Source organism: Centroberyx affinis, unplaced genomic scaffold (genome assembly GCF_046629955.1).
Source record: "Centroberyx affinis isolate AG114_WGS23_722 - 3 ecotype Tasmania unplaced genomic scaffold, CSIRO-AGI_Caff_v1 ptg003932l_1, whole genome shotgun sequence".
Classification (NCBI taxonomy): domain Eukaryota; kingdom Metazoa; phylum Chordata; class Actinopteri; order Beryciformes; family Berycidae; genus Centroberyx; species Centroberyx affinis.
In genome coordinates, this window is record NW_027281762.1 from 261,039 (window position 1) to 275,678 (window position 14,640).

General features: G+C 39.7%; 1 protein-coding gene across 1 annotated transcript; it reads right to left on the reverse strand.

Moving 5' to 3' along the window:
- Positions 1–1,483: 1,483 nt before the first annotated feature.
- On the reverse strand, positions 1,484–13,583 carry LOC139663150 (SLAM family member 9-like). The gene is made up of 13 exons (XM_071541705.1): positions 13,342–13,583; positions 11,949–12,104; positions 10,993–11,118; positions 10,570–10,733; positions 9,297–9,390; positions 7,201–7,290; positions 6,961–6,981; positions 5,373–5,393; positions 5,196–5,222; positions 4,951–4,992; positions 4,793–4,840; positions 4,228–4,281; positions 1,484–3,545 (listed from the first exon to the last, which is right to left on the reverse strand). The coding sequence occupies exons 1-13, from the start codon at positions 13,406–13,408 to the stop codon at positions 3,493–3,495; spliced, it is 963 nt and encodes a 320-aa protein (XP_071397806.1). The 5' UTR covers positions 13,409–13,583; the 3' UTR covers positions 1,484–3,492.
- Positions 13,584–14,640: the final 1,057 nt, after the last annotated feature.

Below are 14,640 nucleotides of genomic sequence, written 5' to 3' on the forward strand. Positions count from 1 at the left end.
AGGCCTCCGGTACTCCCAAAGGCCTCCGGTACCCCCAAGGCCTCCCGTACCACCCAGGCCCCCCGTACCCCCCAGGCCCCCCGTACCCCCCAGGCCTCCTGTACCACCCAGGCCCCCAGGACATCCCATACGATACTGAGCAAGGACTCCATTAGAAGGGTCCTCAGAGGGGCAACCACATGTGAGAAGTCCCAATACGGCCGCCAATATCAACCGAGATATGACCCCAGAACAGTTGAGAGTTGCCTAGCCAATTTGGTTAAAGACTTAAAGTCACCAACCCGCGGCTACGCTGCACTGACGACCCAGAGAAGGCCACAGTGCTTCTAAATTTTGAGAATGCACTGTGGATGTTGGAAAATGAATCCATGACCATGCAGGATATGCTGGATTATGCATCCAACACCACATCAGCATTTTGGGAGACACTGTTCACTGAGGTGTCTTCCTGTACCCCCCGGCCCTCCCAGCCCACCCTGAATGCCTGGTTACCAGCCGTTCGCCAGCCCATCCAAACAGCCCTGGCTGAAAATGTGGAGGTTCCCTCTGCTCAGGACGGAGGTGACTTGACTTCTTCTGCGGCTGTGGCAGAGGAGGCTTCTGTTACGGAGGATCTCGGTGTCAAATCCCACTGTGCCCCGGCTCCAGCTGACCTGACTGCTGAATGTCCAGCTTCTGCTTTGCAGACTGACATTGCTGTGGTTAAAGATGACCTGGCCCCAAAGGTGGAGGGCCCCTCTGATGCCACTCCCTTGACCCTTGATATGGCATGGTGAGCGACCAAACAATTTTTGCAAAATAGATTTATTATATATCATTACTGTTATTATTATTATTAATATTTGTAGTAGCATGATTACTATTATTATCAGGACAAAGTCGAATAGGATTCTTATGGGTATTATTTGAAATTTGTAGACTCAGTAGCATTTTGCAAGAACGCAACTCTTGGGTGGGCAGTCAGTAGTCAACAAGCATTTTCCAGTTAAATACCATAGGCAAAAGAGCTCACATAGCCTACATGACTAATATGAATGAAATAAGTTGTGTCAATGTCTGGTAATCTACTGGACTCTAGTGTTTTCAAACAAACATTTTTATACTTGCTCAGAGTTGAAGATGCAAATAACCTTGTTCTTCCAAAATGTTTCCATTTACCTAGGCTGAAACAAAAATAAAAAATGTAGCCTAAATTTCTATATATTGAAAGATAACAATCGACTTACATTTCACTGCAGAATACATTACGATAACATTACAGTCCCCCCATTACAGTCCCCCCCACATGTAATTTCACCTTGGAACAGTAGATGGTGCAAAATGTAATCTCAGATTTTTTCCAGCATCAAGCAAGCCCCTCTATTTTTGAACTTTCAAGGAAACTGTTGTGATCTATATTTGTTGGTTATTGTATCTCATTTTGGAAGGTCAGTGCAAATAATGAGTTAAACAGAAAATTCACATAAATTATATTTTAGCACTTTTAATTGTTAATCTCATTTCTAAGACTTTTGACACTTTTTTGGTTTATCATTTTATTTGTGATATATTTTATTTCATTTTAGTCAGATCATCTGTCAGTCCATCATAATTCATTCAAGTATCAAGATGCACTTAATGCCACTTTCCCATCAAAACCAACGTAACATGTCGTCTCATCTGTTTGATTGCCTTGAATTAAATTATACATATACATTCTGCACACAAAACCCACATGTACACACACAGCATCATAACAACAATACCAACAACAATGTAATACTCAAGCTTCAACTGAGAATCATGACCTCAAAGTAGAGCGAACATCATTAAAACACACACAATGAAAGCTAGTGATGAGTAAAATAAACAGAGGAGTGTTTTGTGGTGTAAGAAAATTGTTAGCATTTGATGCCAAAAAAAAAGCAACAATAATTCTGCTTGACAATAGATTGACCTCTTGCTTGAACAGTAAGGCTGAAATCCCACACCACTTCATTTTACAATACTTCTGTATGTCCCATGTACAAATACACAGAGAAAGAAAGAAGGAAAGAAACAAGCTGAAAGAGTAGTTCATGCATTCTTTGTCACTCGTACGCACACACACACTCACACACACACACACGCACAGTAACTGTTACAGAGGAGTCAGCCGTAATGTACAAGGCCTTAGTTGTTGTTTGAGCTTGTGTCCCAAACCACACAATGGTGACCTTTCTTCCCTCTGCTGGTCTCCTGTGCTGCACAGCCCAATCTTTCTCCACACAGTAAAAGCTGGACTTTTCTGCTGCGAAGCTGAATGAGTCCAAACCAGAACTGTCTCAAATCGTGTTCACAAATCATTCTCAGCATTTGCCTTAAAGTGCTTGAAGTACCAGATGGTGTCAGGTATTTCTGTCAGTCAGAAAAGCATACTCAGCTGGGTTTCAAATACTTCCCTGTGATTGTCTAAACTTTCTGGCCTTCATTGCATTGTCCTAATGTGGTAAACCCTACCCACCTGGTAATCCAAGCAGGATAAAACAGCTGGATAAACCAATGCCTTATGTCTAAAACAGGCTGTAACATTGGAGTCTTAAAAAGCCCTTTTACCACATCTGTTGATCTAGTAGGGGGCTTCACATTTCTTGTGTTACTTTCCAAAACAACATGTATAGTAACAAAAGCTGTGCAGGCAGGAGTAGTGCTAACCCTGAAATCTGATGATTTTTTTAGTACCTTAATGCCATTTTTACTGAGAATGTCTGATTCTGTTTTGAAAAACAGATGGCAGGTACAAACGTTACTCTGTTTCATAGTAAAATCTGCTTCCATTCAACAAACAAAGGTTTCAAAAAGTATAATTTTAGAACTAGCATCAAATTTGAAGCATTGGAATGGGTATGGTATGAGTATCAAAAGATTTCCAACATACAGGTACATACACAGGGTTCACATGGGGCTCAAACCCCTGAGCCTTTGCCCTGACAGTCGCAGCTTATCCTCCTAGAAGGCATTCATTGGTGTGTATTCCTGTAGATTTTCGGTTTATCGTTATGTTCACTAAAACATAAGCAAGAAAAAGCTGTTCTGTTACTTTAAAACAGCCACCATGACCCTCACCACAAATAATATCAGGTAAAAAGATTACCAAACATTTCTTTTGCTCTCAAATTGTCTGTGCCTAGTGCTGATCCTGATGTTGTATCAACATGTATCTGTTAACACATCTTTAATTCATGTTGTTTGAAAACTAACACAACATGTGTACTGTAAACAACTAGACAAACAGATGTATTGGAAAACAACACTTAGTCTTCAGAGTTTAAAAGCTGCCGGCCTGATCTTAAGTGAAATGCTTTGGTTGAATGTACATTCAGTCAAAGCCACTGCTCTCACGTTTAGTGCTGTTAACATTGTTATAGAGACTCTGTTTTAAGTGCTGTCAAGTCCCTTTGAATCCCTAAAGTAAATAGCTGTGACTCTGGTTTGATCCTCTGGCCTGGGACAAAATCTCCTGGTTGCACACAGTTACTGTTCCTGGTCTGGTGTTGCTTGGCCATCTGCTGTCATCAGTCCCTCCGCTGCCAAATGGTACAAGAAAAGAAATGTGTCACACATATAGTATCTGTCAAACAGTTTGTTTTAGTTCACTGCTGTTAAAATGGTCAACGGCACAAATGGATAGCAAATCAAAGGATTATATGGATAGCACCAGTATGATTTTGCTTTTAGCACACTAGAATCATTGGTTTGGACTAGTACAGGTATCCCCAATATCTTCTGGCAGAAAATTCCCCCAACATTTAAATAAGGATTGAGTGTTCCCATCACACCAGTTATCAAATACAGTTCAAAAGCATTTAGCAGTTTTTATTTGAAAATGACCGATACTAAAAAGCAATCCCTTAAGCATGCCTGACGAGCAACGTTTTCAGCACTGTTATTCAGTTTTAGTGTCCGAGGGTAGCTAATACCAAACCCACAGGCTATCTGTTGAAGGTTTTGCATAGGGTGAAAATTTTCTACCTAAGTGAAATATTGTTTTAAATAGATGAGGACTAGACAGTTATAGAGTGAGTAAATAATTATCTGGGCATATTATAGACAAATAGGTGACCTATCCATTGAATCTGTTTTCTTCAGTGTGTTGATTGAATGGTGACATGTCCAGGGTGTTTCCCTTGACTCCCTTGTTTCCCGTCACTAGGAAGCTGGGTAAAGATAATGAATGAATGAATGTTGATAGAATATGTAGTATCTTGCCTTCTGGTTGTCTCTCCTCTGTAGCAGCACTAGTGGCATTAGACTCAGCAGCCTCTGTTCATGGATTAATGATAATGGCAGTTAATGGTAATAAATCATAAGAAATGTTAGTAAAAATATTAAAAAGTAATGATAATATATGAAATATTGAATGATGGCACATGATAATTAAATAACCTGGTGATCTGTAATCAGGTGAGATTATAATAGTAGGCTATGGTTCATGAGGTGGACTCAAACACACAGTGTTGTGAATACAGGAACAGGCCCGCTGAACCAGTTTTAACAGTTATAGTTTCAACATAGAGGCCAGTAAAGATTCATAATCAAAAGCTGGCAGTCAGTTCTTTTGTCTCATATTCATCTTTTGATCTTGAATCATTATTAAATTGTAGAGGAGTCAGCAGTAAAATAGACCAACTTTAGCTCACTGTCAATTCAATTCAATGCAAACTTTATACTATACTTGTATAGTTGTATACTTATGCAGTCAGAGCTGTAACGTGCGCTCTGCATGCAGTATATAGTAAGATGGCAAATCATTGCTGAGAAAAGCAGTACATACCAACGCTATCCTTCTCTCCATTTGCTTTGTATATAGCCTTCTCATTTCCTGCAGGAAAACATGATACAAGCTGATTAAACCGATATCTCATATATTGGATGCTAACGCTAATGGATATTTGCGACAGCTTTCGAAACATCAACGCCTTGGTGACTTGCCTGTAGCTGATGGGCTTTCATTATCTGCATCATCTACTCTGGCTGTGGAAGAGAAGAGAAGAGAAGAGAAGAGAAGAGAAGAGAAGAGAAGAGAAGAGAAGAGAAGAGAAGAGAAGAGAAGAGAAGAGAAGAGAAGAGGAAAACACAGAAACATAACAGCAGTGTGAAACGAGCGATTCTGACACCAAAAAGATAAAAAGATGATGAGATGGTGTAACATAAGAGGCACTCTGGCTGAAACTTACCCGGCCCCTCCTGCCTCCTCCAGAAGTCTATAATGATGGACAACAGGACAGTGATATTACCAGACAATACAGCACAGATTTCAGACTGTGAAAGTCCATGGTGACCTGGACTTTACTAGGCACATTTTCTACCAGCAACACTTTTATTTTGAATGCATCAGTGATTTAGGTACCGACCTGCTTCCCACGGCATGGATGCTGCAGGAAAAAAAAATTACAGGAAAAAATATGTTAAAGAACCCAGTATGTATCACTGTTTGCACAAATGAATATGAATAGCAGGACGTCTGCCAAACTTAAATTCAGCCGAAGTGAAAGTTTGAACCGTAGTTTGAGGTGAACAGGAAGGGTGGAGAAAAGTCAAGTGGGGGAGAAGTAGAGCTGTAGAGGAAATGATGTGACTGTTTATGTGTGTTTTTAAACCAAGCAACAGGCATTAAAGGAAAAATCCACTCTTGGATACTCTGACGCTGCATGAAATTCAGCTTGCCCGCTCCAGAATAGGGTCGGCCTAATCTTTGGGTGAAAGTCTAAAATGAGGATATTGATGATGATGTTGAGGGAAAGACGAAGCCTCAGTCTGGTTGGGTGCTGATCAGTAGAGAACTACATTTATTAGGCACGCACATGTGTTTACAGTATACAGAGACAGAGCAGCTCAATTTAACCAGACTATACTAAAAGAGGTAGAGAAAATAGTGGGGTGATCTAAAGCAGCTACATACTAAGATATATGATAGGATACTGGTGAGCTAAAGTTATCTCTGAGAAGAAAAAACTAACAAAGGGAATAGTGTGTAACATCCAGTCCTGGCTAGTACCAGGAGTTGTTATCTTTAATACAGACCTTGAGACGGTGCCTTCAGCAGCATCTTTGAGTCAGCAATTTTCCATTCAGGCTGACATACAGCTTAACAGTCTGAATAATATTCTGTAACATCCCTCTATAATGTTATGCATCATATAACTAATATGTTTAACCTTACCTGCCCCTTTCCATGCCTACATCATATGACTGACCTGGATCGGTGCTCGTAAAATTGAGGACATGGATTACTAAATCGAGGACACGGATTTTTAATTCAAAGGTACTGATTTATTGATTTGAGGGAACTGATTACTAATTTCAAGGCATGGACTACTAATTCGAGAGTACAGGTTGTTAAACAGTGCGCACAGATTTCAAAACCAAGATACAAGCTCTGTATGAATTTGTTGCTTTCAATCCAAGGTGGCCGTATGGGCATATAAATATACCTAGCTAGCCGACTAGTTTATGAACACCAGGGTATGTCCCCCCCCTCCCCCCCTTAGTCATAACACAACGTCTTGTGGCTGCAGTGCATTCTGGTCTATTGTGGCTACTGTCGGTGGAAACATTGCTATCTCTGACTCTTCTACAATGGATTTCTCCCTGTATGATTGTTGAACATATAGGTGCAAAATTGTGAGCCTAGAAAGAAGGGATTGAGGGACTGACCAAAACCTGATGTTTACTGTTGATGTTTTATATAGCTAAACATTTTCTGCTGTCAAACTCTATTGTAGCTGCACTGGAAATATATCACAGTGACGTCACATTGTCTACATTTGGCCAGTTATCCCAGGGAATATTAAAAATACACCACCAAACAAAAAAATGGACCCAGAAATGCAACGTTCATCGCCAATAGCTGTTTTTCTAAAAGTGTTTTGGGTGGATTTTTCCTTTAAATGTTGGTTTTTCACACCTCTCTCCCTTTTCACAGCTTGGAAGATTCCTTACCTGTTTCATAGAACCAGACACCTGGAAGACATGAAGAGAATGCTTATAATCCAAGACTAGACTACTAGTATCAGTCAGATATAAAGAAATATAAATAAACCACGCACAAAGCAATATGAATAATGTCTGTTAAAGGCAAATATCTGTTTGATTACATAATAACATCAAATACAAATAAATACATTTTAATAAAAAATATGAATTCAGTACAAGTAAATACAGTATCTCTTGGCTTCCCACCTGCTTTCCATCTGTGTATGAAAATGGGCACCAATAGTAGTGCTAGCAGGGAGAAGAAGACTATGATCCCTTTCAGTGCAACGGGCATCCCTGTATACCGAAAAAAAAAAAAAAAGAATATTCCAAAGAATTATGGTCACAGTTATTCTATACAATTAATTATGTTTTATATTTAGGTATATTAAGTGTCAGAAGATATTTTTTGCCATTTGAAGTCTCAGTGACAAGTGCACTGCAAAAAATGACTTATATTCAGTTTTAAAAATCTAAAACATTCTGAGTATGAGATGAGATAATTACACTGTTCCAATGCAGTTTCACTTGTTTCAGGAATTTCCCAAAAGCAAATGTCAGTATCTTGAAAGAAGGCAAATTAAAGGGTAATTCGGGTTATTTTCAGCCTGGCCTGTATTTTCATAGTTTTTGCCATCATGACGATTGATTATGTTCAAAGTTTTGTCACTTACTTCACTGTAGAGCTTTACATTCCTCTAGTTCGCCAGTAGCACTCCTCTCCAATACACACTCAAGGGCCAAATTAGGTCCAGTAGTTGAACCAAAAAGTGATTAAAACACGTCCTTCCAACACAGTAGCACCTACATTGCAACGGACCTGCCTACATCCGATTTTACGATTGTCCATTGCCTGAAACTTGTGTATACTGCGATATTAGATATGTTATTTTAACTAGCATGGGCTAGTTGGCAAGTACACTGCTCAAGTACTCTGATGCCAGGTTAATATCTTATTGGATATTCTGTAAATATGAGCTGCCAACTGGGAAAGCCACTTCACATCAAGCTCAGTAGAATATGTGGGAATCTGGCTGTCTCCGATATTTCCTACCTGGCATTGCAAATTGTATATCAACACAAGCAGTAAACACAGCAACGTATCCACCGATGTCGGCAGTCCAAGGTATTAAAAATACAAATTATCAGTTATATTCACAACCATATTTACAAAAAGCGATAAATATCGTAGTTTGTTTATATTTGATTTTAAATTCATTAATACAAATGATTGTTGATGTGGGCGTTTAAATAAGAACACCTTCAAGCTGGAATGTGAAGCTCTACAGTGAAGTAAGTGACCAAAATAAGGCACAGGTTGAAAATAACCAGAGTTCATTTCATTTCAGAGTTGTCCTTTAAAGGGAAACCAAACATAGAGACTACTTTTCAGGATAACATCTACTGGTTAAAAGCATATTACTGCAATCTGCTGTTGGCTGATCTTGGTTCCCTGTTTTGTCATGGTTTGTCATCAGCATTTTTTGCATTTCTGCTATATTTGACAGCCTCTACGTTAGCCAGTCTCTGTGTTTGGTTTCCCTCTATGGCAGATCACTCCACTAGAAAATGGTCCTTTGTTAAAAAAAAATGAAGATTGAAATAGGTTGATTTGCATTGGAAACAAGTGAAATGATCTCACCCTATTGGCAGATTTTTTCATTTACAGTAAAGCAATATTCCACTGAGTTTTAACATGGGGGTTGTTCGGCTCTTGACTGCCATGAAAACTAGAATATAAACTATTCACCAAGATCTGATGCAGCTGGAAGAGTTTGTAGTATTCAGATTTTGAAACTGAAAACTTACATGTAACACGTTCATGAACAGATTCAACTACAGATCCCGCTACTGTGATTTTCAGCTGACTTTTGATTGAACGTTTTAGAATGTCATTTTGCCAAATAGTATTTTTATTGATAGATGAGAAGATAGCATAGGGATGCCATTTAGGAGAGATAGTTCCTATTTGGGAGACCGGATCTACTTTTATTTTTAAGTACTAGTTTTAGTGTAAACCAAGAATAGAAACACAAAATGACGACTGGCCAATTGCTGCTTTATTATCTTAAAAGCAGGATATGTTGTTGAATCTGTTCACACACGTGTTAAATGTCAGTTTTCAGGCTATTTTCATGACCTCATCCAAACACTTCAAACTCGTCCCAGCTGCATCATATTATGGTTTTCATGGCGGTCAAGAGCCAAATAACCCCCATGTTAAAACGAAGTGGAATATTGCTTTAAGAAAAATGAGACGTATGACTCAGTGCTGCATTAAATGTGTGAAAGTGGTAACTCACTATGGTAGAGGGGGTTGCTGATGTCTTCGCTGTGCTCATAACTGACTGGGTTCGTCAGTGAACAGCTGATCAGTCTCTCGAGAGAATCATCCTCCTTTAAAATAAGTGAAATAGTTAGAATAAGCGCAAAGCTCAACCAATAACTAAATTATAAGCTCAAAACCAATGACTCATAAACATTTATTTTTAGCCCCGTGACAACAGGGGTTCTATGGCTCGCATTGTCGATCAGTCGGTCGCTCTGTTCTCCACTTTATGGTCACGTGGGTGAAAGTGTGCCACAGGGAGTTAGATTGTTAGACTCTTAGTCTTGTTTAAAATTCTCACTTGGTGCCTTTTGATTAAAAGGAGTCGGTGCATGTCAGATTCCCAACAGTCAGTTAATAATAATGTGGTCAGAGGTCAGAGGTCAAATGGATACAGCACAGTTTTGCTTCCGTGCTGACGCCATGCTGCCGGAAATCCTTCCCTGCTCAACCAATCAGTGTTTGTTAGATGCACAGGACCGCAGATGAGCTCGACGTGCAGCTGAGAATCCGGGGGTGTGCATGTCGGTTCCTCTGCGAGTTACACTTACCCAAAAACCCTTTCTATGCGTCCCTCCGCAGAGATGTTTATGTGCACCTTCACATAAGTATGGTTCAAGCTTCAGCCAACCTGCTGCCCAAATTAGCTAATTGGAAGCATCCACAAACCATACAGATCTCTCTCTATACAACACTGTGTAATACGCTCTGTTGAGGGGAATTTCTTACACACAGTGCACTGATGCTGCTACCTAAGCTATACACATTCTCATTCTGTCAGTCATTCACAGGTTTCCCATCATAGCCCTGATGGAAAATTGTATAATCAGAGTGCTTCAGTAACCTGACATTTTTATTTCTTTCAGATTTGTTAATGTTGTTTGCTCATAAAAGGTCTAAAGGGCTAAATAGTCTGGTTGCCACTATATTTCGGCTTGCTGTGGAGAAAAACAGCTGAAAATCACCAGCTAGTAGAAACAGGTTGGAAAATACATTCTGGTGTGTTCCTGTACAGTGACCGATTTGTTAAATTCCCTGATATTCCCTGACTTCCCCAGCGAATTTATCAAAATCCCTGACTTTCCCTGTCTGGAATACACCTCTCAAAATTCCATGATATTCCAGAATCCAATGTCCAATGGGCATTCACTAACTCGCACATGGACAGAAAGAAACACAGCCAAAAAAACAGAGGGACAAACAAACACACACATCCACCCCATCACCAGAATCACCATACTGTATACCTTTGTAATATTGCGTTGCTTGGGTAACGTGGGCAGTACCATGTCACCTTGACTCCAGCTGTAGGTGACTGGTTCAGCGCCCCTGGTGTCTCCATCACAGGTCAGAAGACAGACGGTCAATTCAGTGTCACATGATGTAGAGACGGTAGGTTTAGGAACAGGAGCTGTTGTTGAGAGGAGGAAAAGGACATTACAATTATGGCCCTTACCTCTGTTTTTCTTGATTTCTCTGTCTCAATGCAAACAGATTGAAAAAGAAACAGACAGACACTCACACACTTTTTTCATGTAATGTGCACTTTACATTAAGAAACATGTAACATGAAGGGGGGTTTTGGACACAACCGATGTTAAAACCAAGTGGTGAATTCAGGGGAAAACAACACACAACTCCACATCAAACTGCCAACATAATACACTTACAGATGACACTGAGTTGAGTCTGGCTGGTGGCTTTGTTGTTGAGCTCTGCTGTGTACAATCCACTGTCTTCTCTGGTCAATCCTGTGATCCTCAGTGCTCCAGTTGAAATGTTCAGGTCACCGCGATCTTCAAATATGCACCAACATGGTTAGGGTTAGCTTCTCAACAGAGTTCTTACCGTTATCTGACCCTTATTCAACCAGGAAACCTGACTAAAACACACAGTTGTCCTGTACAGCCACAGCTTTCTACTGTTGGCCGCCAAGCAGCTGAACTGGAGCAGTTTGCATTTGAAGGAAGAAACAGCCATAAAACACTTCAACACTGTTAAAAAAAACAACTAATGGTATATTTCTTATTCCCGTGGTTAACCAGCCTAATATCGACGACATGATGTCATGTTGAGATATTTCCAGAGCAGCAACAATGGAGTTTAACATCAGAAAATGTTTCAACTACCCAAAACATCAACAAACATCAGGTTATGGTGTCAGTCACTCAGAGCAAAGGCTTCTTTCTAGAGCCACCAGTTTTGAAACAACGTTCAATAATCATATATGGAGAAATCCATCGTAGAAGAGGAGAGAGACCAATTTCTCCACTGACAGCCTCACTAGACCAGAATGCAACATGACATGTTGTGTTTTGCATAAGGGGTGAGACTCTCACTGTCTCAACTGGAAAAACATGCTCTCTTGCTGTTACTGTGTTATTGCTCGCTCCACCTACACGTACTGAATGCAACAAGTTCATGCCCATTCTCTGGGGGTGGTTGAAAGGCATTCTGGGAAACACTGGGAAATCACTAACTGAAGTAGGTTGAGGGAAAGTGGGTATGCTTTAAATCTAACCCTTAACCACTGTGTCATTTAGCATAAATCTTAGAGAAAACAGTTCATCCCTCCCATCCCCCCGTTAAAATCTGAGCTGAAATCAGCCACTGTGTCTCAGTATACCTTTGAATTGACGGTAGGAATCCACCTCTGCTCCATCCCACTCCATGGCCAAGTCAGATCCATGTTTCCACTCTATGCTGGTGATGGGGCCAGTCACAGAGGACAAGTCTGGACTGAGGACAACACTGTCGCCTACTTTCTTGTAGAGTGGTTCTTCTGCAAAGACAAAAAAGTAGGGATGCTGTGACATTTTATTTTACATTTGGGTGTGAAGTCCTTGTCCTGGGCAGTGTGGATCTTTGACAGTGTCAGGGGGATTGGAGCAGAAACACTTCAACTACAAGGTAAACAGCCGATCTGGTTTTTGACTTAAAGGCATGCCTTGGCATTTTGAGTGTGATCGTTTTCTTCATCTTGTCACATAAAGGGAGAAAATGTTGCAGCGGTTGTTCTTTATTGATCCTAAAATGGCTTGTTAGCATGGTCATCCTTTCTCATTAGTAGCCATCCACTGGGGAAGTCTCATATTCCGTGTTAAAACCTTATTTTGTTGAAATTAATGAAGAATTCTACCAATGGGGTGAGATTATTCCAATTGATTTTAATACAGTTTCACTTGTTTCAGTAGTGTTTTAATGTGTCAGTACCTTGAAATGGGGCAGATTGGTATGGAGAAAATGACTCCACTACAAATATCTTGAAACATGTTGACTTGCATTGGAACAATGAAATCACCTCACCCCATTGTTAGATATTTTCTGGTTTGTTTGTTTGTTGGTTTAGTTTTGAAGGAAAAATAAGATTCTAAGACTAAATTACTTACTGAAATGAATAGTTTTTGTAGCATCTACTCTTTTCTGTTCTGTTCTACTCTACTCTTCTATTCTCTTCTTATATTTGTTATATTTTATTCTACTTTCTGTCATCTGTGCTCTTATATTCTACTTTTTTTCATACTATACTATACTCTTTCTGCTCTTGTCTATTCTGTTCTACTCTTTGTCTATTATCTATTCTGCTCTACTCTTTGTCTATTATCTATTCTGCTGCTCTACTGTTTTCTAATCTATTCTGTTCTACTTTTCTTCTATTCTATTCTACTCTACTCTATTCTATTCCATCATATCCGATTATGTCCTAGTTTGTTCTGTTCTATTCTTTTGTTTTCTATTAAATTCTACTGTATTCCATCATATTCCTTTCAGTTCTGTTCTACTTCTTCTTCTGGCCTACAGACTAGTGCAGCCTGTGTGTTATTGTCCTTTCTCATATTTGACTATTCCATGCAGGCTGGGTGCGGCCAGCAGCAGGGAAACGGAAATTTACACTGCGACACAACATGCACAGTTACACCCTTGCTATACAAAAACACAGTGTTATAGATATATTACGATATATTTACGCTACACGAGAAGCCTGCTCTCCACAGGCTGTAAAATCAATAGAAACTTACGGGAATCTGCGCTCACCGCAGCCAGCAGGCAGACGCACAACAACCCGGTCAAAGTAGAAGCCGACATCCTCTTCCCTGTAATCTACTGTATGTTACACTGTAAGAAACGGAGGAAATCCACACTTGTGACGGACTGACTTCTTCTGAACCCAGAGAAACATGTCAAGTGTTTAAACGTTTATAAAATCAGGCTACAGCCTATAAAAGCCGTGAGAAACAGACTGCACATGATAAAGCTTTGATTTAAAGTGAAAGTGAGAGTAAAAAAGGCAGTCCAACTCGCAGCGTCTCCGCCCCTCACTGGGATCTGCCTTCTCATCTATCTGTCATCTTAAATTGCATACTCTAATCTGAGTGATTCACATTCCTTGTCCCACTCTCGTGCCACTCAATCCCAACATAGGCTCTCTTGCGCCTCCTGGTGTCCTGGTGCTGTTACTACGGTCATAAAACTTCCTGAAGACAAATAATATCTGGGCATGAGGTGGGTGGAGTTAGAGGTTCCTCATGTCTGGACCCTTATTCATGATAAAAGGAAAAATAAAAAAAACGTTCCACAACTTCTCCCTTCCCCCCCCTCATTCAATTGAATTTACTTGAAGTTATTGCAGAAAATGTGCTGCTTGCTTTATATTGTGTACAATCATACAATATAGTTTGTATGTTTATATTGAAACAAGATAACATATTTTTTGGGGTTGTGATTGGGTACTGTTAGGAAAGTTGTAGTGAGCCTATGAACCAGCTCTAGTGACTTATTTTCTGTTTGATTTTGACACAAAATGCAGGTTAGATAGAAAAAAAAAATGACAAAATGATTGTGGATAAAAGGTCCAACTTCATCTGTGCATCATTAGTATTTGTTGATGAAATGAGGCCCTGTTTGAATGTCTCTACAAGGTATCTTCCATTTCTCCTTTCCTTCACTTTTAAGAATTGGTCAAGATATTGTTGGTTTCCAGTTTTTCAGTTGCTTTCACAACTCTAACCATGTCAGAATCAGATCAGTGATTAAAAGAAGCCATATGAGGTCGATAACTATTCAACATCAGTGAGCCAACACTGTACACATGTATTTAACTTGAATGTTTTTATGTTCATTTTGAAATTGATTTAATAAATTAGTGAGTCACAAACTATCATTTGAACTGTGACACAATTTTCTGATTTCCTACCCCCTGCGCCCTAATTTTATTGGCCATGTAGTGCTTTGTTTGTCTTAATGTACTTGAAATACTGAAGTTAACATTGAATTAGCCTAGTCCATTCCGCTACTAGCTCAAGTGTGATGCTTTCGTA

Bases quoted from the DNA above. Each gene is read 5' to 3' on its own strand.
- LOC139663150 (XM_071541705.1), bottom strand. From the start codon at position 13,408: ATGTCGGCTTCTACTTTGACCGGGTTGTTGTGCGTCTGCCTGCTGGCT. The intron at 9,391-10,569 runs GTATACAGTATG...CTTATTTTAAAG, and splicing joins AGCAACGCAATATTACAAAG to GAGGATGATTCTCTCGAGAG. The intron at 4,841-4,950 runs GCAAGTCACCAA...GTTTTCCTGCAG, and splicing joins TGAAAGCCCATCAGCTACAG to GAAATGAGAAGGCTATATAC.